Source organism: Hakea prostrata, chromosome 3, assembly GCF_041222555.1.
Source record: "Hakea prostrata isolate BN-2017 chromosome 3, UWA_Hpros_2, whole genome shotgun sequence".
NCBI lineage: Eukaryota > Viridiplantae > Streptophyta > Magnoliopsida > Proteales > Proteaceae > Hakea > Hakea prostrata.
In genome coordinates, this window is record NC_142602.1 from 9,387,006 (window position 1) to 9,413,527 (window position 26,522).

The 26,522-nt window shown below is 43.0% G+C and overlaps 3 protein-coding genes across 3 annotated transcripts in view; 1 reads left to right on the forward strand and 2 right to left on the reverse strand.

Annotated features, from left to right (window-relative positions):
* Positions 1-221: 221 nt before the first annotated feature.
* On the reverse strand, positions 222-3,469 carry LOC149020696 (Ribosomal protein L18e/L15 superfamily protein). The gene has a single exon (XM_089148910.1). The coding sequence runs from the start codon at positions 3,418-3,420 to the stop codon at positions 2,980-2,982; it is 441 nt and encodes a 146-aa protein (XP_089005036.1). The 5' UTR covers positions 3,421-3,469; the 3' UTR covers positions 222-2,979.
* Positions 3,470-4,358: 889 nt separating this feature from the next.
* LOC149020697 (Concanavalin A-like lectin protein kinase family protein) lies at positions 4,359-7,373 on the forward strand. Its single transcript, XM_089148911.1, has one exon. The coding sequence runs from the start codon at positions 4,608-4,610 to the stop codon at positions 6,561-6,563; it is 1,956 nt and encodes a 651-aa protein (XP_089005037.1). The 5' UTR covers positions 4,359-4,607; the 3' UTR covers positions 6,564-7,373.
* Positions 7,303-26,522, reverse strand: part of LOC149020698 (kinesin-like protein KIN-14C) — a 38,212-nt gene continuing 18,992 nt past the window's right edge. The window contains exons 21-23 of the mRNA XM_089148913.1: positions 24,626-25,149; positions 8,301-8,404; positions 7,303-8,157 (exon numbers count right to left, since the gene is read on the reverse strand). Coding sequence (XP_089005039.1) covers positions 8,093-8,157; positions 8,301-8,404; positions 24,626-25,149 — 693 coding nt within the window. The 3' untranslated portion in view covers positions 7,303-8,092. The remainder of the gene's footprint in view (positions 8,158-8,300; positions 8,405-24,625; positions 25,150-26,522) is intronic.

Consider the following 26,522-nt stretch of genomic DNA (forward strand, 5'->3'; position numbering starts at 1 on the left):
ACAAAATGCATTAGTAGCCGTGGCTAGCAGTCTATTAAAGATGTTGACAAGTAGGGGTGTCAACTGGCCGGGTTGGGCTGGGCAAGACTTGAACCTTGACCCAACTCTACAGACTGAAATTAAAACCCAAGCCCAACCCAACCCTGTTAGGGTTTTAAAATTGCTAACCCTAACTAGACCATGACGCCCCCCCCCCGGCGCCTTGATTAACCCTGACAGGGTCAAGTTGGACCTGATTAACCTTGATAGGGTTAGGGTTGGCCCGGTTTTACCATGACCTAACTCTAATTTTTAGGAAACAAAAAGGATAATTTAATATCTATTGGAATTGAACCCAAGATCTCTTGGGGGAGAAATAAGGCTTTTACCAACTAACCAATGTCACATTGGTATTATATTTTGCTTTTTAGTATAATTTAATAAAAAACTAACATAGGGTTGGGTTGGCCCAAGGGCCAAACCTGAACCTGACCAGAACCTATTAGGGCTGATCATTTTGTAACCCAAGCCCACCCTTTGGGTTGAAAAAATTGGGTAGAGATCGAGCTGGGCTCAGGGTAAATTTGGGCCAGGCTAGGTCAAAAGTGTTCTATTGACACCCCTACTAACAACCATGTTTTGCCATCAAATACGAATGTACTACCTGACGGGAACAGGGGTTAGAAAAGGAATGGAAGGTGAAGTTCACAAGGGATTGCTTATAAAAATAGTGCATGAGGCAATAACCACTATATAATACTTTGCCAGCAATGGATGTGGGAGAATCTGAATTTTTTTGACCAAAACCAAGAAACTTTTATCAATATCTTAACTAAAAGGTCCAGAAAACACAAAAAGAAGCCTCCAAACATCAGAAAGGTTCTCATGCAGGGCTCTGCTGAGCTTTATAGAATCACCAGACCCTGCTCGAAGTATCAGATGACTAAATTCATAAGCACAGGTGGCAAAACGGTAAAAATCTGAAAACATATTAGACCAGTGGCAGAATCCAGGATGTTGGGGGTAATACAACAGTCCAGGGACAAGCATGGGATTAAAGTAGACAAAAACAGAGAATAACCGAAGCAAAGGTCCACATTAAGAATCAGAATAAAAGGGAACAGAATAACTCAAGGAAGCAAAAGTTGTCTTCAACCTTCTTTCACAAATGAACCTAGAAGGGGACCAGTAGGTGGTGCCTGTGTCAGGTGAATCTAAAATTTCAGGTGTAGAGTCAAAATCCCAAGCCCTATTAAATCCAGATAGCAGTTCTTACGAAAAAGCTGGGAGATCAATTGGAGAAACTGTAACAGAGCTTGGCAGTAAGCAAAAATCAAAGCTTGTTTTGATTCTATAGTGTAGCCTTTGTTAGGTATCATAGTTTGATCAACCCTCTTCTCAGCCAAGCGATACAGTCAAGCAGATAAGAATTTCTGCAGGATATGGAAAAGAAATAGAAACAGAAAAAGGAAGGGAAAAGGGGGAAACTGAGAAGATTTCAGAACAAGTGAAAGGGAGAAGAATAAGAACACTAATGGGAAATGAGGAATGCACAAACCAGCGTCAGCCAGTGACTGGCTTAAGCACCATTCTATAATCCAAGTCTAATTACGCTTCCATGATAAGGCATTAGAACGGGGCTTAAAAGCCATGAGATTAAATTCTAATTATAATAGGAAAGCATTAAGGACAAAAACAACACAGCCTCTTCAAGATCAAGGAAGCCTGTGGGATTCCTAGTTGCAATCTAAGCCATGTGTTAAGTGATCAAATGAACTCTAATTGAAATAGACAGCAAACTTTAATTGAACCAGGTTTGAACCACTACTCAATTGACTTGACTAACAGACTTAAAACTAACCAAGCATAGAAATTCTTGTTCTTGTCCTAACCTTAATTATCATGTTTTAGATCCATTAAGTTGACTACTGATCACCATGTAAACCTATAGAGAGAAGGGCCAACTATACATAACAGTGCTCAGTTGCTTCCAAGGAAAAGTAGGCCAATTTGGTGCACCTGTATCACATACTCTATGACTCAGACAATTTGCTTCCTGATTGAAGATTTCAACAACAATATATCCAATCAGTTCTATTCAAAGCCATAAAAGATTCCAATCCCAACTTATGCAAGTCCTTCCTCAACATTTCTTCTACTGTTATTTTAGCCCTACCTCTAGTTCTTTCTACTCCTTTGATTTGCAAGAAATCTCCTCTCTGTGCTGGAGCATTCAGAAGGCCACTGTTGCAAATGTACATACCACTTCACATGAATTTTACCCAAATTATCATGAACAAAGGCAACTACCAGGTTTCTTCTAATTTATAAGTTCGTTATATAATATTACCAGACATTCACTGCAACAGCATCATCTTAGCCACATTTAAGTTTCTTTAAATGTCTCCTGCACTATCCTGCATTCAGCCCCATAGGTCACCTTTTTGTCGTATAGTTGGATTACGAGAACTTTGTTTGAATTTTAAGGAGATACATCAATCACAACACTCAGCATACAAAGTAATGAATATAACAGCTGACCCTAAACAGCAGGTTCAATAACCACAACACAAATAAACCAACATTTTGGTACGACCCCTCCTTAAAGAGATGAAAGCTGAAACCACTCTATCAGAAGACCCAAATAACACTGGATAGTCTGGATAGCATGTCTCAAGCAATTTCAGAAAGATACTGGTAACATTAAACCATAAAATCAGAATGGAATGTATATCTTACAAATCATAATAATTCAGCCAACCAAACGAATCCCAAAAAAACCTACGGAAGAAGGGACAAAAAAGAGGCATCAATCCATAAAAGTATTTATAAAGACTATCATGATCGTTTCGTTTAAATGATATAGCAAAGTCCACATAAAAGATCCTCGACTAAAAGTTTTAACAAAATCGAAACGCATACAGCGTTATTCGTACATAATTCCAAAAGAAATTCAAAACTTGCAAGAAGATGATAATGGTAACTAGCAGAAGAAGTAACCTAAGCACTGAGGACGACGGCGCCACCAGCTTCTTTAATCTTCTTTTCTGCAATCTTTGACACTAATTTGGTCTTGACCACGATAGGCTGGGAAGAAGGCAACACCCCCTTGCCCAAAACCTTGAAGAACCCGAACTGAGAGACATCAATCAGAGGTGCATTTTCCGGTGATGCCTTATCCTTCACCTCTTGAGGAATCATCGACCAGAGCTTGTCGATGTTGACAATTGGACAATGAAATTTGTTCAGCATCTTGTGGAAATACCTCATACCAACCTTACCGAAATAACCTGGATGGTACTTGTCGAACAAAATCCGATGGTGATGCATACCACCAGCATTTCCACGACCTCCCGGATGTTTGCGATGTTTGCCAATCCGGCCATGGCCGGCGGAAACGTGACCTCGCTTCTTCCTGTTTTTCCTGAATCTCGTCGTCATTAGAATTTCCTCTTCTTCTTAGGGTTTTCTTTTGTGAAGATAACATATTCAACTAGTAAAATAGCGACTAAATATAATGAATGAAATCGACGAGAAACAAGAAACACCAGGGGCGACGAAGCCCTAGTTTCTCTATGGACCCATGGGCCATGGGTGTCGCATATATGAATACCCAAACTATATATGGGCTTGGGCATATATAATAATAATAATAATAATTTAATATGCGGAAGATGGACGGCCCAGGAAAGAAAGCCAATGGACATCAATAAGGTCGGCTCACAGCCCATTTGCGTTACAGATTGTCAATCACGTGAACCTGACCTCCTTGTTCGTTTGAATTCAACAGTGTCGATTTGCCCGACTCAAATGTAATTTTGGGTGTTTACCAAAAAAAAGAAATGTAATTTTGGGTGTATTACCAAAAAAAAAGAAAAATGTAATTTTGGGTGGGTAACGACTTAACCTGAATTTTGACCCACTTTAATTAACTCAAACGTTAAACACCTCCTTTTGAACATAGAGAAACATCTTTAATCTTCTTTAGCGCCTTGGGTGTTATATAAATTTTTTTTTCTTTCCCGGAATGAGGTTCATTTGAGCCAGCTTGCACGCACCACTACTACATCCTCAAGTCGCTTTTAATACAATTAATATAGGCTGGGCTTCTCCTTGGCCGCGAGAGGATTCAAACTCTGACCTCCTATGTGGAAGCGTGAGCCACCCCTCGGGGTTTGGGGTGCTATATAATTAATGTACACATTGCTGAAGTTTCAATCTCAACCGTCTATTTTCAAAAAGGGTTGAAACATACTTTTACAAAACGGACAGCTGAGATCGAAATAGCTATCTAGATCTCGACCTCGACCGTATGCACGACCGTATGCAGCACCTGAGCACGACTAAATATAGGACTCTTTTCTCACCCTTCACTTGTTTCCTGCCGAGTTCCTGTCACGACCTATTTTTAAACTTATGATTATATGATATGATATTATTATTATTAGATTATCAATAATAATAATAGTGGTACATCTCCGGCAAAGAACCGGCAGCATGTAACAACAGTTGCTTTTAAACTTACACCTTTGCCCTCCGCCGCCGCCACCACTACCACCACCACATCTGCCTCCATACCAAATGATCAGACTCGACATTACTACAAAACCCAAGCAGTTAACTGATTCATGATGGATTCTCGCCACCTTCTTCGTCTCCCAGCCCTAATCCTCTTATTCATCTCCTTCTCTGATGCTCTAGATTTCTTATTCAACTCCTTCAACGCCACCGACCTGAACCTCATCGAAGATGCACGGCTCGATTCTTCCGTCGTCAGACTCACCAACGATTCCAACCGCTACTCCATCGGTAGAGCCGTCTACCCTTCTCCTCTTTCCATGCAAAACTCCTCAAAAATCTCTTCTTTCTCCACCTCTTTCGTCTTCTCTATTCTCCCTCAACTCACTTCAAGCCCTGGTTTTGGCCTTGTTTTTTTCCTCTGCAACACCACCTCTCCCCCTAATGCCATCGCAGGTCAATACTTCGGCATCTTCTCTAACGCTACTCGCGCCTCCGTCTATCCACTCATCGCGATCGAATTCGACGCCGGCATCAATGTTGAATTCAACGATCCAGATGCCAATCATGTTGGCATCGATTTGAACAACATTGAATCCATTGTCACACACAACGCCGGTTATTATAATTCCACCAACGGAGATCTCGTCGACCTCGATATGCGTAACGGCCAGAATGTCCGTGCTTGGATCGATTTCGACGGTTCCCTTTTGGAATTCAATGTCACCATCGCTCCTGCAACTATGTCTCGTCCGTCTACTCCATTGATCACTTATAAGAACCCCGCCATCGCTAATTATGTCTCACCCATCATGTATGTTGGTTTTTCTGCTTCCAAAACCACTTGGGTGGAAGCGCAAAGGATCTTAGCTTGGAGTTTTAGCGACACTGGAACAGCTAGGGATTTAAACACCACGAATCTGCCGATTTTCTTGCCTGAATCGCAATCATCGTCTCATTTGTCCGCCGGTGTCATAGCTGGGATTTCGATCGCTTTGGTGGTATTCCTACTCATCTGCTTGATGGGGCTTTACTGGTTTTGGCATAGGAAGAAGAGGAAAGCCCCAAAAGATGATGGACCTGAAGATTGGGAACTTGAGTACTGGCCACACCGCATCTCATACGAGGAGCTTAGCACAGCCACCAGAGGTTTCTCCCAAGACGAGCTCCTTGGGTCCGGTGGGTTCGGTAGAGTGTACAAAGGAACCCTAAAGAACAACAATACAGAGGTGGCAGTGAAATGCGTGAGCCATGACTCGAGACAGGGAATCAGAGAATTTATGGCGGAGATTTCGAGCCTGGGGAGACTCCAACACAAGAACCTGGTTCAGATGAGAGGATGGTGTAGGAAAGGGAACGAATTGATGTTGATCTACGATTACATGCCCAACGGTAGCCTCAACCGATGGATCTTCGACAAGCCCCAGAAGGTGATGGGATGGGAGCAGAGGCGAAGAGTTCTGGGAGATGTTGCAGAGGGTTTGAACTATTTGCACCAGGGATGGGACCAGGTGGTTCTCCACCGTGACATCAAGTCCAGCAATATACTTCTCGACTCGGATATGCGAGGACGCTTAGGTGACTTCGGACTTGCTAAGCTCTACCAGCATGGTCAGACGCCCAGCACGACACGAGTGGTGGGCACTTATGGGTACTTAGCGCCGGAGTTGGCGAATGTGGCGGCTCCGACGGCCGCGAGCGATGTGTACAGTTATGGGGTGTTGGTGCTAGAGGTGGCGTGTGGGCGCAAACCGATAGATACTTGGTCTGATGACGAACCTCTACTGATCGATTGGGTGATGGAGCTTTATACGCAAGGGAGGCTAAGTGAAGCGGCCGATTCGAGAATTGCAGGAGAGTACGAGGTGGAGGACATGGTGGCAGTGCTCAAGATTGGCCTGGCTTGCTGCCATCCAGACCCTCAACACAGGCCTACCATGAGGGAGGTTGTAACCCTACTGCTTGGAGAGGGAGCTTCTCCGGCACCGACGAATTTCTTAGCAGAGCTTCCACGCGCTTCTTCTTCCATTAGAAGCGACGAGCCAGAAGGACTTGTAGGCTTGTAGCACCTTCGGTGTGATGGGTTTGGATGTCCTTCGTTTTGGTTGGGTGCAGAAAGAAAACTCTGGTTTGTGATTGTTCTTTATGTTCAATACTAGCGAACCCAGCTTCTCTCACGGGACTGCTTTAATATGTGGAATCGTCTCTGGAATAGCTTGCTAGTTCTACCATTCTGATAACCAAAAATCATTTACAGAGATGAGACGGCCGTGTTAACATCGATGATACAACATCAATAAAGCAATAACAGAAAACTCAAAGTTTCCAGTATCTGATGCAGACGTTTAATCACTCAAAAACTTCCTATAGAAGAATATTATGCTGCTGAGAAATGTAGGAGTAGGAGACCTTGGGATGTTGGAGACCTACCATCAGATCAGTAGAGACGCACCAAAACTTTCATTCACAACAAAGCAAAGGAATTCCAGGGCCAACCTGCAAGTGAAACACAATTGAGGAGCAACTTAGGTTAAACCATCTTTTCTCCTACCAATGAAGGCAATGATAAATAATCCTACACGAATTAACCGTTGTGCGGTTTAGTAGAAAAATATTAATCTGCACAATAGCCTGAAACGAACAGAAAATGAGAGACATAAGACATGTCATCGATTTTAAAGGTTCACTAAATTCTTCAAAATTTCTCAGGGATCACATGGGTGTAACCCAATTTCTCAGTTTCTTTCTTCATCCCCGCTCATCAAGGATAGATTGATAAAGCCCAATAAGGCAGAAATGCACCAAACTGGGCTCACCTCGGCTCATCATGATGGTAGAAACCGAATCAGAGTTCAAACACAAAATACAAGTCAAGCAGGAGCAGTTAGGATCACAATCTTTCTGGTTGATGCAGGGTCCGAATGGAGAATCTCTTGAGGGGTGGATTAGCAATGTGCCAAGAACTATCTATCCACGTCTGCACCTGTAGAAAACAATAAATAAACACCAGGATCCAACACAACCGCTATCCACCATAGATGGTATGGCTGACTAACTCAACTTGCCAAATCTGTTTAATGGAGCTGCCTTTGGACAGTTAATTACATCACCGTTCATAGTTCATGGCCTATGCAGTGGACCTGGCACCTGATAACATTGAGCTGACTTTCAGTGCCATACCACCCGCCAAAGCAGCAACAAGTGCAACTTGAGAACAGACACACAACAAAAAAAACTAATAAAAACCAATGTATTACATGCTAGCATTTAGCTTCCAAAAATACAAAGGTGCCATCAGGCTCCACAAATATAAAGGGTGGCAAGTTCCTTTAAAGCAGAAAATGTATGCGATTAGAGAACACGATCACGGTGCATAATGAATCACCAAATGCTGAGACACAAATACAAGGGTGCCATTAAGGCTCCCCAAATACAAAGGGTGCCATTCGGCTCCCACATATACAAAAGACGCCCAGATGGCAGGCAATAAATAAGAATGAGAGGCAAGAAAACCTCAGTAGAGTAATACAAGCTACATGGTGAAGAAAATCAGTTCAGATCTGTGCTAAGTGTTGCTGTAGAAATTCCTCCAATTTTACAGCCGCCGTTTAGTGGGATTGACTGTGGAAGGTATGCCACTGGTGGGGACCTTTCTAGAACCTGCCAGGGGCATTAATTAGTAAGCAAGGACGAGATAAGGTCAAACTGGTATCTACCAGAAGGCAAATCCAAATCCAAATGAAGTTAGCGAAGTTCTCAATACTACAAGGATCCATAAGAGTTAGAATATCAAATGTACATACTTGTTGACACCTTCAAAATCTCCCTCGATGATGACTTCCGTAAAGATCCTGTTCGAACTGGTTTCTGTGCCAGATTAGGAAGTTTGCATGAGTCTGAATTTGACCTGCAGTGAGTGTTAAAGATTTTTGAGCAAAAGAAGAATCCAGGTTTGTTTGTATGGTACAGCACCATTTAAAGAGCTCCTCTATCCAATCTTGTGAATCAAAAGAAACGTGTAACAGTAATTCTGTCAGACTCCAAATATTTCCATATCAAATTCCAGACTAGTTTCATAGTACGGCACACATTATTAGGATGACTGATAATTATACTATTAAAGCTTGGGAAAGAAAGTTTTCCATAGGTCAACTCGACTAGTTATTACTCTTGTTGCTACACAGTTATTACAGCTCTATTCGCTACAAAGGGGAAAAGAAGCCAAGCTTCAAGCACCCTAAAGCTCCCTGTCTCAAGGAAAGAAGAAAAACTTACATAACCAAATCACATATCAACATATGGGAGGTTGTTTTCAGTTTCTGCATTTTCACAATTCAAATGCTTCTGGTGCATTGCTGTTTTTTATTACATTAAGTAACGACACATTATGATATTGGGAGGACAAGCCAATGAAAAGAAGTAATGAGAAGTACATAAACCACTTGGTGACATTATAGTTCGAACCCTATCCACTAGGAAGATTGAAACAATACTCATTCTCAAAATAGATCAGCTTTTAAAGCAAAAGCTTTTTAGTTACATTTCTCTCATTGAAAACATAAAAGATGAAAACATGATGAGCAGTGGCTGCTAATCATAACCTAGTGCATGCCATGCAGGGAAAACAGGATTTCACGTGAAGAAGTTGTACCGCAAAAACAGTGATGCAGTTAGGACTGGTCAACTAGGCTTGAGTAGGCTTATTTTCAGCCCATGTTCGTTTTTTATGGCCAAACAGCTATCTATTTCTGGGACTACCCTTGGAGGACCAGTTTAGTAAACCCAAATAAGATAAGCCTAAAGCAAATATGAAATTAGTACCTCTTAGTCTCAATTTTGTTGATCTATATAGGACACGTTATATTTTCAATTTTAGGATTTGATGATTCAAGGTTGAAGGAATCAAACTTGGGAACGTAACCAGCGCTGGGCTAATCCAATTGTGACTCAAATCGCGGTGATTGGTCAAAAAATCTGGCCAACTCACCGCTGATACCGACAATTTGGAACTGAGATGAAAATCGGGCATTATGATAATAAACGTATACCAGAAATAAAAATTAAAAAAAATCTAAAACACATCTTCCTCTCTTCTCCCTTCCCACTCCTTGCTTGCAACCTCATCCTCTCTCCATCAGATGGACTCCTGCTCCCTCTCCCTCTGGCTGCCCCTCTGTCCCAGCCCATAGCTGCCCTCAGCCATCCACTACTGTACTGTCCCCTCCCCCACCCTTTCGTTGCCCCCTCTCTGCTCCTTGAAGCTTGGTAAGAAACCCAACGACCAACAATGCTTCCTCTGGCAAGACTAATCACCCTTGGGAATCTGCACCTCAGTGCATATAAGATGTAATACAAAGAGGTCAACCAGTCCAGATGCTACTTTTTCTTTAATGCCCCCAGAGACAAGGTCACTTTCAAATCAAAACGCAAAAAGCACATACAACTCACCAGGAAACACAACATATGAAGCCAAGCATGCAAGAGCATGATATAAACAAGAAGTCATTAGATCTGTACCTGGTTCAGATCAAGGTAAGTTAGAACAGAGCATACTCAAAAGTGCATGCAAACCCCCAAAGCTCAAAAGCTCTCTCCATTCGTACAACTTCTGTCCCCTCTTTGTGTCTCTCTCACATCCTGCTCTGGCTCCCCTCCCCTTTCCCCCTTATAGCAGCATCTTCCCCTCTTGAGATCTTGGCTATTCTTGGTTTTTCTGAAAGTTCTCTTTGCTTTCTTTTTTTTTTGGATGAATAAATAATTAAATAAAACGAAACACCGAATTACAAGAAGGATCCAAAAGGGAGAGGATCAAAGAGAGGAATGGAATTGGGAGTTGAGCCCCCAGGAGACAACAATGAGCCGACTCCTTGGGGAATCAACAATCGGGGAATGGAGAATAGAGGTAATCCTAGCGGAAACATCAAAGTGGATGGCATTCCAAATCAAGTCAATAGAGCGGGATTTGGACGACTAATGCCTGAAATTACGCTCCCACCACAGATGGTGGATCATGGCATAGAAAACAAGTCTACCGATCCAGTCACAAATCGAGGTACCTGAAAAGTTACTCAAAACCCAAGAGCAATCAAGATCAAACCCAAATGAGGGACGGGAGTGAGGCCAAATGGAAGCAAGGGCTTTTCTCCGAGGGGAGCTAGAGAAAGGGCAAGAGAAGAACAGATGCTCAATGTCCTCAGTACCATTCTAGCAAAGGATACAATTGGGATTAGCAGGGATATGGTGACTAATAAGGAAAACTTGGGTGGGGAGAGCTAGATTTAGGGCACGCCAAAGGGTAAGGAAATGACGGGGAATATAACCTTTGAACCAAACCAGGGGGCCAAATGGGGGAGGGGGAAGGGGGACAAACTAGGTTCCAAACAGGAGAAGTGGTGAAGGATTTGGTGGAGGAGGGGAGCCAAACTAATGTATCATGGGAGGAGGGTAAAATGGGAGGGAGAGAGTTCCATACTTGTGTGAGACAATGGTGGGGGAGAGGGTCCCAGGAACCATTAGAGATGAATGTCGAGAGGGGGGTTGTTTTGGGAATGCGAGTTTCATAGACAGTGCTAGGGGGGACGAAAGGGTAAAGAGTATTTCCATCAGATGCCATGGATCAAGCCAGAAGGATGAGGAAACATGGGTGGTGATGGCAGAGAGTGCTCGAGGTCTTAGGAGGAGAAGTTTCCTCCAGATCCATGAAGGTTTAGGAGGGATAGGGGCAGTCCAGAAAGAATTAGATTTGAGGAGCGAAGTGTGGACCCAATAAACCCAAATAGATTCTTGTTTAGAATTTTTTTCTTCAGATGAGCTTGAGCAAAGTAGCAAAATTGTCCTCTTGGACCTGATGGATTCCGAGGCCCCCTTAGATTTAGGTCAACAGATGTTAGACCAACTAATGGGGCGAAGGAAACGAGAGGATTCTTGGCCCTTCTAGAGAAAGGCACAGAAGAGGAATTCCATTGCTGAAGAGATAGACTTGGGAATTGGGAAGATACCACACCAATAGAGATAGGAGGATTGGAGGACAAAAAGAGAGGAGTATACTTTTCCATAAGTGAAGACTCTTACGAATGTGATCAAGCATGGGGGAGCAGTGGTGCTTAGAGAGCTTACCAGGGATGAGAGGAAGACCAAGGTATACAACAGGAAAGGATCCAGACATGAACCCAAAGAGATTTAGGAGATTAGAGCGCAGAGGGTTAGACCCTAGATTGAAAGAGAGTAGATTTGTCAAGATTAACCTTGAAACCGGAAATGGATTTGAAAAAGGAAAGAGTTGAAATGATAGAGGAGATAGAGCTATGGTCAGCTTTGGAGAAGATCATAAGATCATCAGCAAAGGGGAGATGGGTGAGATTGAGAGATTTGCATTTAGGGATGGGTGAAATCAAGAGCTGATCAGCTTTGGATTGGAGGAGATGGGAGAGAACTTCCAGGGCCAAAGAGAATAAGTAAGGGGAGAGGGGGCAGCCCTATCGGATGCCGACCCGGGGGAGCCATTGGTGATGATGGAGAAGTATGGGGTAGAGCTGCAGACTTTAATCCAAGGGATAAAAGGAGGGAATCTCACGGCTGAAAGCATATCACTAATAAAATCCCAGCAGATGGAGTCAAAGGCTTTGTGGAGATCAACTTTGAGGAGAGCAACAGAGGAGTGGGTGGATCTCTCAAACCCTCAGACAATTTCCACACAAAGAAGAATATTATTCTCAATACTCCGACCCGAGATGAAAGCAGTTTGATTGGCACTGATAAGATTAGGCATAACCTTCTTGAGCCGGTTCGCGAGGATTTTGGAGATGAATTTGTAGAGGAGATTGCAAATGGAGATGGGATGGAAATCTGAGAGGGAGGAGGCAGCAGCCTTCTTAGGGATGAGACAAAGAAAAGTTTGATTGACCGAAGAGAGTTGGGAAGGATTAAGGAAAACTACGAACAACACGCATAAGGTCATCCACAATAAGATCCCAAACACTAGAAAAGAAACACATACTAAACCCATCCGGGCCTGGAGCATGGTTGGATTTATGGGAATAGATAGCCAGAAGAATCTCCTCAAGAGAAGGGATAACATGGAGAAGATGGAGAGATTGGGGATCAGTGAATTTATTGAGGAGGTCGAAGGGGAGAGGGGGGCCAGATCCGGAGGGAAGAGGGAGAGAGAAGATTAGAGAAATAGAAGACAAGTTCAGCTTTGATTCCAGGGGGTCGGAAATCCAAGAACCATTACTAGAGAGAAGGGCAGGAATGGAATTGTGGTCATGGCAAGCTTTAAGGGACCGAATGAAAGAAAGCGGTGTTGAAGTCCCTAAGCTGAAGCCATTTGATTATGGATTTTTGGCGGAGGAAATTCTTCAAGAGAGATGAGGGAAGAGAGTTCTAAGGAACAAACTTTCTTACTTTCCCTAAGCGAGGGTTAAGGGGATCTGTTTGGAGGAGAGTTTGGATTCTCAGAAGATTTGAGCGGCTTTCAGAAACTCTAGAGGAAATGTTCCCGAAGGTGGAAGAGTTTCAGACACGGAGAGCTTCCTTAATGTTCCTAAGCCAGCGAGAAAATGCAATGAGAGGGAGAGAATGGCAGTGGACAGGTTTCTCCTAGGCTTCTTTGATAGTGGGGAGGAAAGAAGGGTTAGAAGTCCACATATTGAATAATTTGAAGGGCTTCGAACCAAAGGAAGAAGAGGGGAAAAGGTGGACAAGACAAAAAGAGTGATCAAAGAGACTAGCAGGAGAGAAAGAGGCATAGAAGGCGGGAAAAGGGGAAAGCCAGGAGTGGTTGACAAGGAATCGGTCAAGTTTTGATGCAATTCTATCTTCACCGATACGACGATTATGCCACTAAAGATGGCCTGACCAACAGAGATCAGTAAGACTAAAGTCATCAATACAGGAATTAAACTCCCTAACAGCAACAGGATTAGGGGCGCAACCCCCAACTCACTTGTGAGAATAGCGAACAACATTAAAATCACCCCCAACTCCTAGGGATGGCTCTCATAGGAAAAGGAGATAAAGCGAAGAGAGTCCCACAGGGAGGCACGCTCGGAGGCCGGATTGAAGCCATAAACAATGGTAAGGAAGAAGTTAGTAGAGGAATTGGAAGGAGAAATTAAGGGGTGCATGAATTGGGGGGAAAATCAAGAAGAGAGACATTAAAAATAGAAGGGTCCCAAAGAACCCAGATGCGGCCATTAAGGCAATGGGGGAATTGGAGAGGAAAGACAAAGAGGGAGCTATAGACTGGGTAATTTAATGGGAATTTTTAGTTTGGACATGAGTCTCAAGGAGAGGATAGAGGGGAACTTTGAGGAACTTTCTAACATCCCCTTGCTTAGCAATAGATTAAAACCTTTAACATTCCAAAAAATAAAATTCAAACATAATGAATGAGGGGGGGGGGGAGCAATCTAGCAACTACTGTTGGGACCAAAGGTGGCGGGGACGGGAGGGGAGGTAGTCTCACACAAGGGGGAATCCCAAGGGGAAGGGGTTTCAAAAATATTTGGGTCAATAGATGAAACCGAATTGGGAGTTGATGGTTCCGTGGAGGGGGTTGAGGGTTGGATGGTGAGAGGTGATGGGTTTCTTAGGTGATGGGTCAAGGGGACAAAACCGGTTTGGGCCAAATGTGTCAAAGGTTGAGATGGAATACTGCTTTTGCATTTAATTGGAACTGAGGACAATGAGGGGATTTTTTGTGAGGGGAAATGGATTAAGGACTCAATTGAATGTTGCGGGTGGGCCCAGTATTAAAGAGGGCTGTAGGCCCAAATGGAGAGAATTGGTTCTTGAAATGGGCCTGGGCCTAGTAAGAGAAGTGGGAACATGTTTGAAACTACCTATGGGAGACTCGTTTGTGATGGAGTCAAACTGGATAGGTTGACTCATGATCCATACGGCGGCTGGCCTCTACCATCAAGAGAAAGGTTGTAGATCAACTCAGCCTTTAGAATTGACATGAATCCACCAAACCAATTCTTATTTAAATTAGCTGATTCCCTCAATGAAATTCCAATTATTTAAACCACAAATTAGTTGTCTAAGTTTTTGTTCTCGTAAGGTAGATCTTGGAAGCTCTAAACATTGTTAAAGTTGTTTCTAGCTCAAGAAGTTCCTATTACATGGTTTCTAAGCTAGGGATGTTATGTTGTTTTTCTTTGGGATGAATAAATAATATATTAACGAAAAGGAACAAACAAGAACAGTCTTTAGGAAGAAGACCAGAAAGAAAGGTCAAGGCCCCAAGAGACAACAATAAGCCTGTTCCTTGGGGTATCATCAATTAGGGGATGGGGAGTAGCTACAAGTCTAGAAGAAACATCAAAATAGATGATATTCCAAAACCATATCTTTCGAGTGAGATTTGGAAGTCGATCTCCGAAGATTATGTTCCCACCAAAGATGATGGACAGAGGCACAAAACATGAGCTTACTAACCCGATCCAAATAGAAGAACTAGGGAAGTTTCTCAAAATCCAAGACCACTCATTAGTAAAGTCAAAAGATCGCCTCGAACAAGGCCAAATATAGGATAGGGCTTTTTCCCAGATAGATCTGAAAAAAAGGGCAAGAAAAGAAAAGGTGATCAAAATCCTCCGAACCATTCCAACAAAGGATGCAGCTTGGGTTGACATAAGATCATCAGCAAAAGAAAGATGGGTGAGGTTGATGGATTTGCATTTGGGAATGGAAAGATGAGAAGTTGGTCACTTTTGGATTGGAGAATGCGGGAGAGGACCTTTAGAGCTAGGGAAAAGAGGTAGAGAGGGGGCAGCCTTGGCGGATGCCAACACGGGAAGAGAAGAAGCCTGTAAGAAAGCCATTGGTGATGATGAAGAAGTAGGGTGAAGAGATACAAATCTCAATCCAGTGAATAAAAGGGGGAGGGAAGCCCATGGAGGAGAGGACATCACTAATGAAGTCCCAGTGAATGGAATCAAAAACTTTGTGAAGATCTACCTTTAGAAGAGCTGCCGGGGAGTGGGCAGAACTATCAAAACCACGGACAATTTCTGTGCAAAGAAGGATGTTGTCAGCAATACTACGCCCCAATATGAAGACAGATTGATTCAAGCTCACCAGGGAGGGTAAAGCCTTTTTTAGCCTATTCACTAGGATCTTAGAGATGAATTAGTAGAGGAGGTTACAGAGAGAAATAGGGCAAAAATCGGAGAGAGAGGAGGCTCCTTGCTTCTTGGGGATGAGGCAGATGAAGGTTTGATTGATGGAGGATAGCTGAGAAGGGTTGAAAAAGAAACTTCGGACAGCTTGAATAAGATCAACATTCTCAATAAAATCCCAGGAGGCAAGGAAAAACCCCATACTGAAGCCATCAAGACTAGTTGGAAATATGAAATTGAATGGCAAGGATGATTTCCTCCGAGGTTGGGATGGCACAGAGAGAAGAAGTGGAAGAAGGATCAATGAATTTATTGATGAGGTTAGGAGGGAGAGGGGTGCGGGAAGGAAGGGAAGCTAGAGCCAAGAGATTAGAAAAGAAGGAAACTACCTCCTCTTTGATGCTAGCAAATATGTCGAGTTGGCTTGAGCCATTTGATTCTAGCTTTCTGGCGAAGAAGGCTTTCTTTGGAGGCAAGGAGGGAAGACAGCTCAGAGGAAAGGGTCTTTTCGTCTTCAGCAAGGGAGGGATCATTTTGGAGAAGAGACTAGACACGCTAGAGTTTTGAAAGGCAGGAGGAAACACTAGAGGAGATTTTGCAGAAAGTGGACGAGTTCCAGGAATGGAGAGCTTCCTTGATGTTGCGAAGCCTGCGAGCAAAGGCAATGAGAGGAAGAGAGTAGTAGTGGACAGGCTTCGGCTAAGCTTCCTTAACTGTAGGGATGAAGGAAGACTTCGAAGTCCACATATCAAAAAATTTGAAAGACTTGGGGCCAAACGAGACTGGGGGATAAAGGTGAACAAAGCAAGGGGAATGATCAGAGAGATTGGAGTTGGAGAAAATGGCATTGGAGGCAGGGAAGGATAAGAGCCAAGGGGTATTCGAGAGGAATCAGTCAAGCTTTGAGGCAATTCTGGCATCTCCAAATCGACAATTATGCCAACTAAGGGGATGGCTAGACCAACAGAGATTAGAGATACCGGCATCATCTAAACAGACATTGAATTCTCCAATAGCGGCAAGATCCGGAGAGGAGCCTCCAACATGCTCATGGGAAAACTGGATGACGTTAAATTCCCCACCAATACCCCAAGGGAGATCCGAATCAGAGGAGGAGATAGAGCGGATGTCTTCCCAAGGGAGGGTGCGCTAAGTGGCACGATTGAAACCATGGATGATAGAGAGAAGGAAAGGAGGAGAATTATTGGGAAGAAGCCGAGATGCATGAGTTGGGGAGAGGATCTAAGGAGAGAGATTTGGAATCGCGAGGGATCCCAAAGAATCCATATATGACAATTGGGGGAAACAGGATGATTCGAGATAAAAGACCAAGAAGGGGCACTGGGCAATCCGTGGGCATTCTCTATTTGGATATGGGTTTCGAGAAGGGCACAAAGGGTGACTTTTGAAGTCTTGAGTGTATTTTTAACCTCAGCTTGCTTTGCTAGGGAATTGAGGCCCCTGACATTCCAGATAAAGAACCCAGACATATGGGTCATAAGGGGAGAGGGCATCAACTTCGCTACAGGTGGTAAAGAGGGGTCACCAATGTCATTAATGGAAAAGGGATCGAAAGAGGGACTCTCACATAGGGGGGAGTTAAGGGGAGAAGGTGTATCAAAGAGATCTGGGTTTATAGAGGAATTGGAATTTGGAGAAGAAGGCTCAGTGAATAGAAGGATTTTCAAGGGGGTGAGGAGCTGGTCGGGTTCATATCTGATTCTAGTTGATTTAAAGTTAGTTGATTTAAAAAAAATTCCAAGCCGCCTCTAGCATTTCCATTTCGCGATTCAGATTCTGAGCGCGAAGAGGTTGTGGGATGGTTTGTTAGGCCAAAGTGTTTGGGAGAGAAGAGGTGGAGGTGGGTTGAATGGAGGTTGAAATGGGGGCGGTGGTACGCTAAGGGTTAGCTAGGGAGGTCTTGGAGTGTAAAGAGGTGGCTATGGCTTTGGGCTTGGGAGGGGCATTTTTGGGTTTTAAGGTGGAGGTAGTGGTGGGCTTAGAGATAATGTGGTTGTGGGTTTTGAGCATACCAGGCAGAGCCAAGAGAGAAGGCCTATGGGGTTTAGGAGTTTTAGGCCCAATAGGAGTTGGCTTAGGGTGGTGAGTGGAAGGTGGGTTGCGAGATGGGTCGGGGCGGTGGTTGGGCTTAGTTGAAATGGTATTTGGTTTGTTTTAAGGAGAGTTGGTTAAAACGGTTTTAGGGTGGGTTAAACCGGTGTTGATGGGCCAGTGGTTTAACGATGGATAAGAAGAGGTAGCAGTCGTGAGCAGAGGGGTGTTAGTCATCAGGGTAGAGGCGGAGCTAGGAGGCTTGTAGTTTTCGTGAAAGATAAGGGATTGGGTGGCTTTTTCAGGCTTGGACTTACCAGGAGGTGATCAGATTGACTTGAGCAAGCTTCCGGAGCCTTGGGAGATACATTTGAGGTGATGGAGCTTGGAGGAGTTGCAGCGGTAGCAGAGCTTTGCGTGAAATCCTAGTTTGCAAGATACTGTTGAGCACGGATTGTAACCAAATTTTATTGAACAGCCTGGGGAGCAGTGCTGGTCATCGTCAGCATCTTTCTGGAGCCTTTTTTGACTCGCCGGTAGGTTATAGCAAGAAAGGGTCAAGTATCTTCAGGTCCGCCGGCATCTTCAATGGCGATGGAATGAGCAAGAAGTTCAAAAGACACAATAACTTTCTCTAAAGCATCGATTATTCTCTAAGGAGTATTGGTGACCAGGGGCAGATGAGGGACAATAATGGCTCGAGCTTGAGTAGCTAAGGTGCATGATACTTCTTCGTGCCCAAAAGAAGAACATATATTGCAACGTAGAGGTATCCAGTCATACACAATAACTTGTTCATATGAGAGGCCATTGTCATCAGTGATCGAAACCAAAGCAGGGAGGGGTTTAGCAGCAGGGAAGTCCACGCACAACCTGGCATACAAGAGTCTCTCCATCTTAAGGGATTTGATGTCATTGCACAAGGGGAAACCGATTGCAAAGCCGATTCTACTGAGGAAGTCGCAGTTCCAGAATTAGAAAGGCAATCCAAGGAGGTTGATCCACAGGAGAAGGGTGTTCAAGTCGACCCTACGGAGGTGAGAAGATTGAGACCAAGGTTTGAAAAAAATGTGATTTTCCAACTGACCAAGGGGAACCATCCAAAGCACGATCTTGACAATCCTAGGAGGAGAAATTGAATAGGAAAATTCCAAAAATCTAACAGGTACGTATCCATGAGACCGGAAGCTTTCCATTGTTTGGCAAGAGAGGATTTTAGGATGTTGATAGAGGGAACAGGGCCAAGAAATTGGCCAATAATGGTAGATTTCCAACGGGAGATACCTGGGGCTGTGGCGGTGGCAGGGCAATGAGCAAGAGGAGTATGGTTGTTTGTAGTAGGGGGAACGAAGGAAAGGTTTAGGTTTTCAATTGGGGGGGGGGGATTGTAGTGAAGAGGGTATTCCAAGGTTTTGCAGGTGCTTGAGGTTGGTCAGAGGTGAGGTTAGGGGAGGGGGGAGGAGGAGGGGAGTGCAACGGAGACTAGGAAGAAGACATGGTGTACATAATCTTATTGGATTATAAATTTGGTATGGAGAGCTTTGCATCTCATAGAGTAGTGGTTTAAGGTACTACAGCTGAAAACATGCCACTACCTTTTTCAGTGTTATTGATCTCTTGGTACTTTTTTTACAGTTGAATCAGAACCACATTAGAAAGTTCCAAAGCTTGGTCAAGCCTAAGAATATAAGTTGAAGGAGCAGTAAGCTCTATAAATATATGCAATGCAAGTGCGTAAGAATTAATTTCGTGGTTTCCGAAGTAACATAATTTGAACAATTCTGCGCTGTTTGCCAATCTCATAGTGATCTGTTGTTGAAGATTGTTCTTTCTTGTTTTGTTTCATACTTTCATATGGTATTTTCCTAAGGTTCCTCTCTTCTTCCCTAACTTCTACTTTTTCCCATTATTCCTTACTCTCTATTACCCTTCGTCTCTATTACCCTTCGGATGATCATTTGGAATTAGTTATGGATCTTCTTTTCTTTTTATTTTCTTTCTTGTTTTTCTCATAACTTCCCATTCAGGGCTCTGACTGTTCCCAAACTAGAGATACAATCCTCAAATATCATTTTCCACCAGTTCCTTGAGAGACAATAGTTTAAAACATGGTTTGAGTTTCAAGCCACAAGCCGATCTCAATATGTGATGTGAACCTGATTCTAGGGTTAACGTTTCTAGAATAATTTCCCAAGAATTAAGGATTCGCCTAGGATAATCTTCTTTTGAACCAGCAAAACAATTATCAGATCTAGGTGAGAAGGGTAATATTGTTGAATAAGGATGGATCCCAACTGTGGAGATTATGGGTAGGGTATAGGTTTAACAAAATTATATGGGATGGGATAATTTGGAAAAGGGAAAATTAGGGTTCAATCAAAATTATTTGGGAAGGGAAGGGAGTCAGCAACTGGGTAGGGGAAGGGTTTGGGATACCCAAAAGGGGAATGGGAAGGAAATAGTTTAGTTAAATAATTTGTAGTTAGATGGAAGGATGTGGGTTGTCATAGGGTATCTTATTGGGATGTAATAGGGTACTATTAACTTAGGCAAGGAAGGGAAGGGGAGGATCTTGGATAAGGAAAGGGTGGAATAAGGGATCTTGCAGCAAAGGGAGGGAAGGTGAGACTTGCGATTGGAAGAAACAGGTGGGGCAAATCTTGCGATTCTTTCTCTTGTTTCTTTCTTCTTTCCTTCTTTTTTTCTTTCTTTTTTCTCTTTTTCTGCTCTGTTCTGGTTGCCACAAGTCAAAGACGGGTGGGAGGGGTGCCGCTGGGTTTGAGGGAGGCGAAGTGCTACAGTGATCGCAGGAGTGGGGGAGGGCTTTCGGAAGGTTCACAGGGGGTACCAAGTGGCTGCGATGAATGGGCTGGTTCCTGTGTTGTGCAAGAACGGGGAAGGAGGGGAGAGGCTGCAATGGGGCTGCGGAGGGTTTCTTGGTATTTCTTCATTCTGAAACATTAGGGGGTTGATGTTGCAGGGTAGGGGAAGAAGAGAAGAAGTGGGGCAGGGGTTGGGGTTGGAGAGGGGATTTATGCACTGGTTTGCAGAAAATTCTTGAAGGATGCTTGCTGGAATTCTTGATTGGCTGCTGTAAAGTTGCTGGACTTGTTTGTTGGATTGCAGGAAAGAGGGAGAGAATTGAGAAAGCTAAACAACTGCAGGGTCCTTCCTTCCCAAATAGGACCCTGCTGCACTTTTTTTTTTTTTTGGGGGGGGGGGGGGGATGAGTAAATAAAATATCATTAAACAACCCCAAGAAGGGGGGAAACCAAGAGAATGTACAAGAGACGGGGGAGAGGGGGGTGACAACCAGCCATCAAGAGGGGGGCTGGAGGGAGGAACTTAAACCCAGGTAACAACAATGAGCCTATCCTTGGGTTATCCAAAACTTGGGGGTTTGGGAGATATGTTGAAGTATACCAGAAACATCAAAACAGATAGCTTTCCAAATCATGTCCAAGGACTTAGATTTCAGTGCCCATCTCCCAAGGTTCCACTCCCACCCTAGATGGTGGATAGTAGCACCAAAAACTAACTTATTAACCCGATCACAAATGAAGGAGCCAAGGAAGGCTCTCAGAATCCAAGGCCACTCTCGAGCAAAACCAAAGGGGCGTCTGGAACGGGGCCAAATGGAGGGGAGGGCTTTCCCCCAAGTGAGCGGGAAAAGGGGCAAGTGAAGAAGAGGTGGTCAAGGTCCTCTGAATCATTCCAATAAAGGATGCAGTTGGGCGTAACGAGGATGTGGAGGCTAATAAAAAAGAACTGAGTGGGGAGTCCTAAGTTGAGAGCTCTCCAAAGGGTAAGGGAGTGACACCGTATATAACCTTTGAACCAAACTAGGGAAGACCAAAGAACCAATGGAAGGAGGGAGCAAGTAAGGTTTAAGGCCGAGGAGGAGAAGGTTTTGGAGGGGAAAGGAAGCCAAATAATGAGGTCACATGAGGGTTAAGGAGAGGGGGAAGGGAAGTCCACATTTGTGTGAGACATAGATAGGGCAAAGGGGACCTAGAGCAATTACTAATGAAGGTGGAAAGCGGGTGAACTTAGGGATATGTGACTCGTACACAGTACAGGGACCAAGGAGGGTGTAGAGAATACCCATCGGATGCCACGAATTTAGCCAAAAGGAGATAGAAGAACCAGAGGAGATGTAGGAGGAGATAGCAGAGAGAGCAACCGGTCTCAGGGGGAGGAGCTTCGTCTAGATCCAGGAAGGGTTGGAGGGGATGGGAGCAGTCCAAAAGGAGTCAGACTTGATGAGATAAGAGTAAACCTAGGTAACCCAAATGTTGTCATGCTTTGAAGCAATCTTCTAGATGAGTTTGAGAAAGCAAGCCATATTGACATCCGGGATGTAGTGGATACTCAGACCGCCCTCAGCTTTAGAACGACAAATATCAGGCCAACTTATATGGAGGATAAAGCGGGAGACTTCTTGTCCCTTCCAAAGAAAAGAGCAAAAGAGGGCTTCCATTGTATGGATGGACTTTGGAATAGAGAAAATGCCACACCAGTAGTTATAAGATGATTAAAGGACCTAACGGATGAGCATAACTTGACTAGTGAAGGAGAGGAGCTTTCCTTTCCAGGGCTGAAGTTTTTTGCAAATACGGTCCAAACATCGGGGCACAATGGTGGGCGGTGAGCCTTCCAGGAATGAGGGGGAGGCCCAAGTAGGTCATAGGGAAGGAACCAAAGGAGAACCTCATGAGCTGCAAGAGGGAGGCCCAAATGGAGTTTGAGACTCCAAAGAGAAACAGGGTAGATTTTTCTGAATTGAATCCGAGCCTGGAGAGGGATTCAAAGAGCGAGAGGGCGAAGAGGATAGAGGATAAAGAAGAGTGGGATGCTTTGGAGACGATCATGACATCATCCACAAAAGCGCGATGGGTGAGATTGAGGGCCTTGCACTTGGGAATGGAGGAGAAGAGATGTTGGTCAATATTAGATTCCAAGATGCAGGAGAGGACCTCGAATGCAAAAGAGAAGAAGGGGGAGAGAGGACAACCTTCACGAATACCAACATAGGAAGGAAAGAAACCCAAAGGAGAGCCATTGGTGACGATCAAGAAGCAGGGGTAGGAGATATAGACTTCAATCCAATGGACAAACGAGGGGGGAAAGCACATTGATGAAAGAACCTCATTAATGAAGTCTCAACAAAGAGAGTTGAAAGCTTTGTGGAGATCCACCTTTAGGAGGGCAGCAGGGGAGTGGAAGCCTCGATCAAAGCCTCGCACAATCTCCACACAAAGAAGGATGTTGTCTAGAATGCTTCCCTAGAGATGAAAGCAATTGTTGATTGGCTGCAATATCAATAATTTTTATTCATCCAAACTTAAGAATTACAATAAGCAATGAGGCTATTTAGAGCCATTACAAGAATATTCTAAACTAATTGGAAATCCATATTAGATTAGGATATCCTTACCCAAGTGAATCACATACACTAATAAAGACAAATTCCAAGAAAACACAAGAACTTTGCTATAAAAGAATCTTATCTTAACTACAACTTAACTAATGAAACCCAAAAAAAAAAAAAATGACACCAACTCAATCAAAACTCAAATGAGAAATTTAAAATGGACTAGGACTCTACTAATAAAGCTAGAATTCTGGAATTAGATTCCAGCGGTGAAATAGGTCCTAAAATGCCCAAAATACCCCTGTACTAGGGTTCGGCCCCCTTGTTTGGTTGGGCCTTGGGGCCAGTTTAGGTTTCAGCCGGGGGGGGGGTCAATCTGTGTTCACATCAATAAGACTAAAGGCAAAATTGTCAAAAGACTATTTTTGAGAAAAACCAGGGGCAAATGCATCTTATTTAGGAAGAAACATAGCCATCTGTTTCCAATTGACCAGTCAACATAGCCATCTGTTTCCAATTGACCAGTCCCCACTCCAATGTCATGCACACAACCATGGTTTAACACACTTTAATATCACCTTTTATCCCTCGCTTTGTTCTACAAAAGAATATTACTTGATATTTAGTGTTCCTTCTCTTCTACCCTTCTGTTCTTCTATAATTTGTCCTTTTGATATATCATACTGCAAATCTCCCTATTCTTCTAAAAGATTCAATAGATTTTAGTTTTAGCACTCGTCCTTATTTACTGGGTCACTGGTAGCAGGACGTCCGTGCTATGTTGATTGCAGAATAGAACGAATCCCACCACTGATGTGGTCAAGCAAAATCAAACAGTGGTTAACAATTCCAACACATAAGGGGTGGGATTCATCCACATCCTTTAGCCTTACGTTATTAGTTTTTCTTGCATTTATTTTGAATTTAGAGAAGTAAAATTAATATCTTAGAGAGAACACCCTAATTCTGTAACTTGATACCAAAAAAATGACTTGAAGAAAAAGAATAGGAAAGGGATACTCAATGAACCAACCCTACACCCAAACCCAAATTGGTGTTGGGTTTTGTGTGCTACACTAAAATATAAAGAAAGAGAACAAAAGGAAGGCAGCTAGATTAAAAGGAACCTCATGCACAGGGTATCCCTCTCTCTTGACAAGATTGAAATGATCACATTTTCAAAATAAAAATGATATGAACTTGCATGTGTTAAATAGAGGGGAAAAGAAAAACATCTGATATGGCAGAATGCTAAGGAAACAGAAAAAAGGTGTTTATGAAGTGGTAAAAAGCATTTCCTAACATAGACAGAATACAGCCTATTCAGATAGGCAAGAAACATAATTCAGTGTCTTGATCTCATCAGATGGGCAGCTAAAGCTGACCATTGCCAATCCATTACTTGCATCAAAGAAATAATGAATGGTAACAGTGCTTTTCTTCAGTACCTTATGAAAGTATTAGTGAGAGGGTGGTCAGCATTTTATCTGTCTGCAAAATAGTTTCCCAGTAAACAACCAAACCCTTGAGACAGAAATCTAGGAAGCCAAAAAAGGGGAAAAAAGAAAAGTGTACTCACTTCTCTGTGCCCTCAGCTGGTTTTGCACCTTCTGGGAAAAGACTGAACTCAACTACACTTGATATTGAACCATCAGTTTCAGTTCCCATGGACAGGCCACCATCAGATATATCACTTATACTCTCCTCAAAGTTTGCATCTCCAAACCCTAATGGGTCGGCATCTGAAGAAAAATTCTGTCCACCATCCACCCCAGAAAGCTTTGACTGACGGAAAAACTCCTTATCGTGCCTAAAATCATCCAAAGACTGCTGAGAACCACATTCAGAATGCTTATCACTGTGATCAGAGCAGTTGTCTTGATCAGATGATGCTTTCTCAAGTCCCAAACCTTTTCCACCTGACAGCCTCCGACTTCGTTGTGCAGCAACCACACTGAGGGGCCGTCTGATTGGAGAGGAAGCCCCAAGCCTATTTGAGCCGGTGCCCTGCTTCTCACCATTGTTGGTTCTGACATCTTTAAGCAGTTGCAACCGCTCTATCTCCTCATCTTTCTTTGCAATTGTATCCTTAAGTGATGAAACCTGAAAGTCAACAAAATAATGGTAAATGATTCATGATGACTCCTTTCTTCCTGGATATCCTTCATGAGTGAAGTTGATTGAAGCAACTCGAAGATCTAAACATGCAGGACTGCATGAAACAAATGCTGTATATTCTTTTACCACAGGTACACCGGAAAGGTGAACATAAAGCACCTGGATGTATGCTTTGTTTCAGGTATATGTAGACGGAATAACAAACCAAACACAATGCAGATATACATACGTTCCTTCAACTAAATGGGGTTGGCCAAATAGATCAAGTCTCACTATTCCCAGACTAATAAACTCAATGCATACGCTGCCAAACCCAAAGATCCCAATCCTTTAGAGGGAACATTCAACCTAGTTCTATTTCACTTATTTATCTATTTGTCAAAACCTGAGTCAATCCCATCTGCACCCAAAGACAAGCTAAGATTTGATTATACAAAGACAAATTTGTATTGGAGCTCACCAAAGTGGAGATTGAACACAAAGACAAGAGTTGGATTATGTTAATAAAAGATTTTGACTTTTTTCTTTGGCTTGATTCTTAATTTTCTGGCTTTTTTTATTATTATCATTTTTCACTTAGGATCACATGTGAACTGAAAAAGTGACTTACATGAAAGAATGAAACATCTATGTATTTATTCTTGAAAAAAGCATAAAGCTATGCATCTATTTTTAATTTTCTTATTAGATTGACAAATTAGTGAAATTTTAGTGAAGTAGTCAATTCCTTGATTTAAATCTAATACCCTTTGATATGTGCTTTTGCATGGATCTATGGTTCCGAGATTAAAGAAAAAACCAGGAAAAGAGAGAGTAAAGTTATCTCAACAAGTTTTCATTAGATAGTCTTTTATGATTTATTAACATTCAATTGTTAAAAAGATTTGATTCATTATATATTATTGGAAAACAGAAGAAAATGCGTACAAAAAGGGAGTTTCTTTGGGTATTCTCTTCAGACAATATGAACTTCAAAACAATGTAAAATTAAATGGAATTGGATAATTTGAATGCACTGTAAATTATAATGAATAATTGCATTTGTTGTCTAGCACTTATTATTTATTAGAGTTTTTTACATGTCAATCACTATAATGAGGGTGAAACTCTGGGCCCCCACTACAGTGGCTTAAATTACACTTCACTTGCAAAATTACAAGTTACCCACAGTTAGGTTTTAACCTAGATTCTGTTCAGTGAGATGTAAAATGACCGTGATGCCCTTTGGGTAGTAAAATGGCCTAATTACTCCCATTTAATACCCTCCCGAATCCCTTCACACATCTTGTACCTACACCTTGCTAGAAACTGCCCACCTTCACCGGAACCACCAAACCCCTGCCGAAAATCTCTCTCTC

What these genes read in the sequence shown, in the direction of transcription:
- LOC149020696 (XM_089148910.1), bottom strand. Translation starts at nt 3,420, where the DNA reads ATGACGACGAGATTCAGGAAAAACAGGAAGAAGCGAGGTCACGTTTCC.
- LOC149020697 (XM_089148911.1), top strand. Translation starts at nt 4,608, where the DNA reads ATGATGGATTCTCGCCACCTTCTTCGTCTCCCAGCCCTAATCCTCTTA.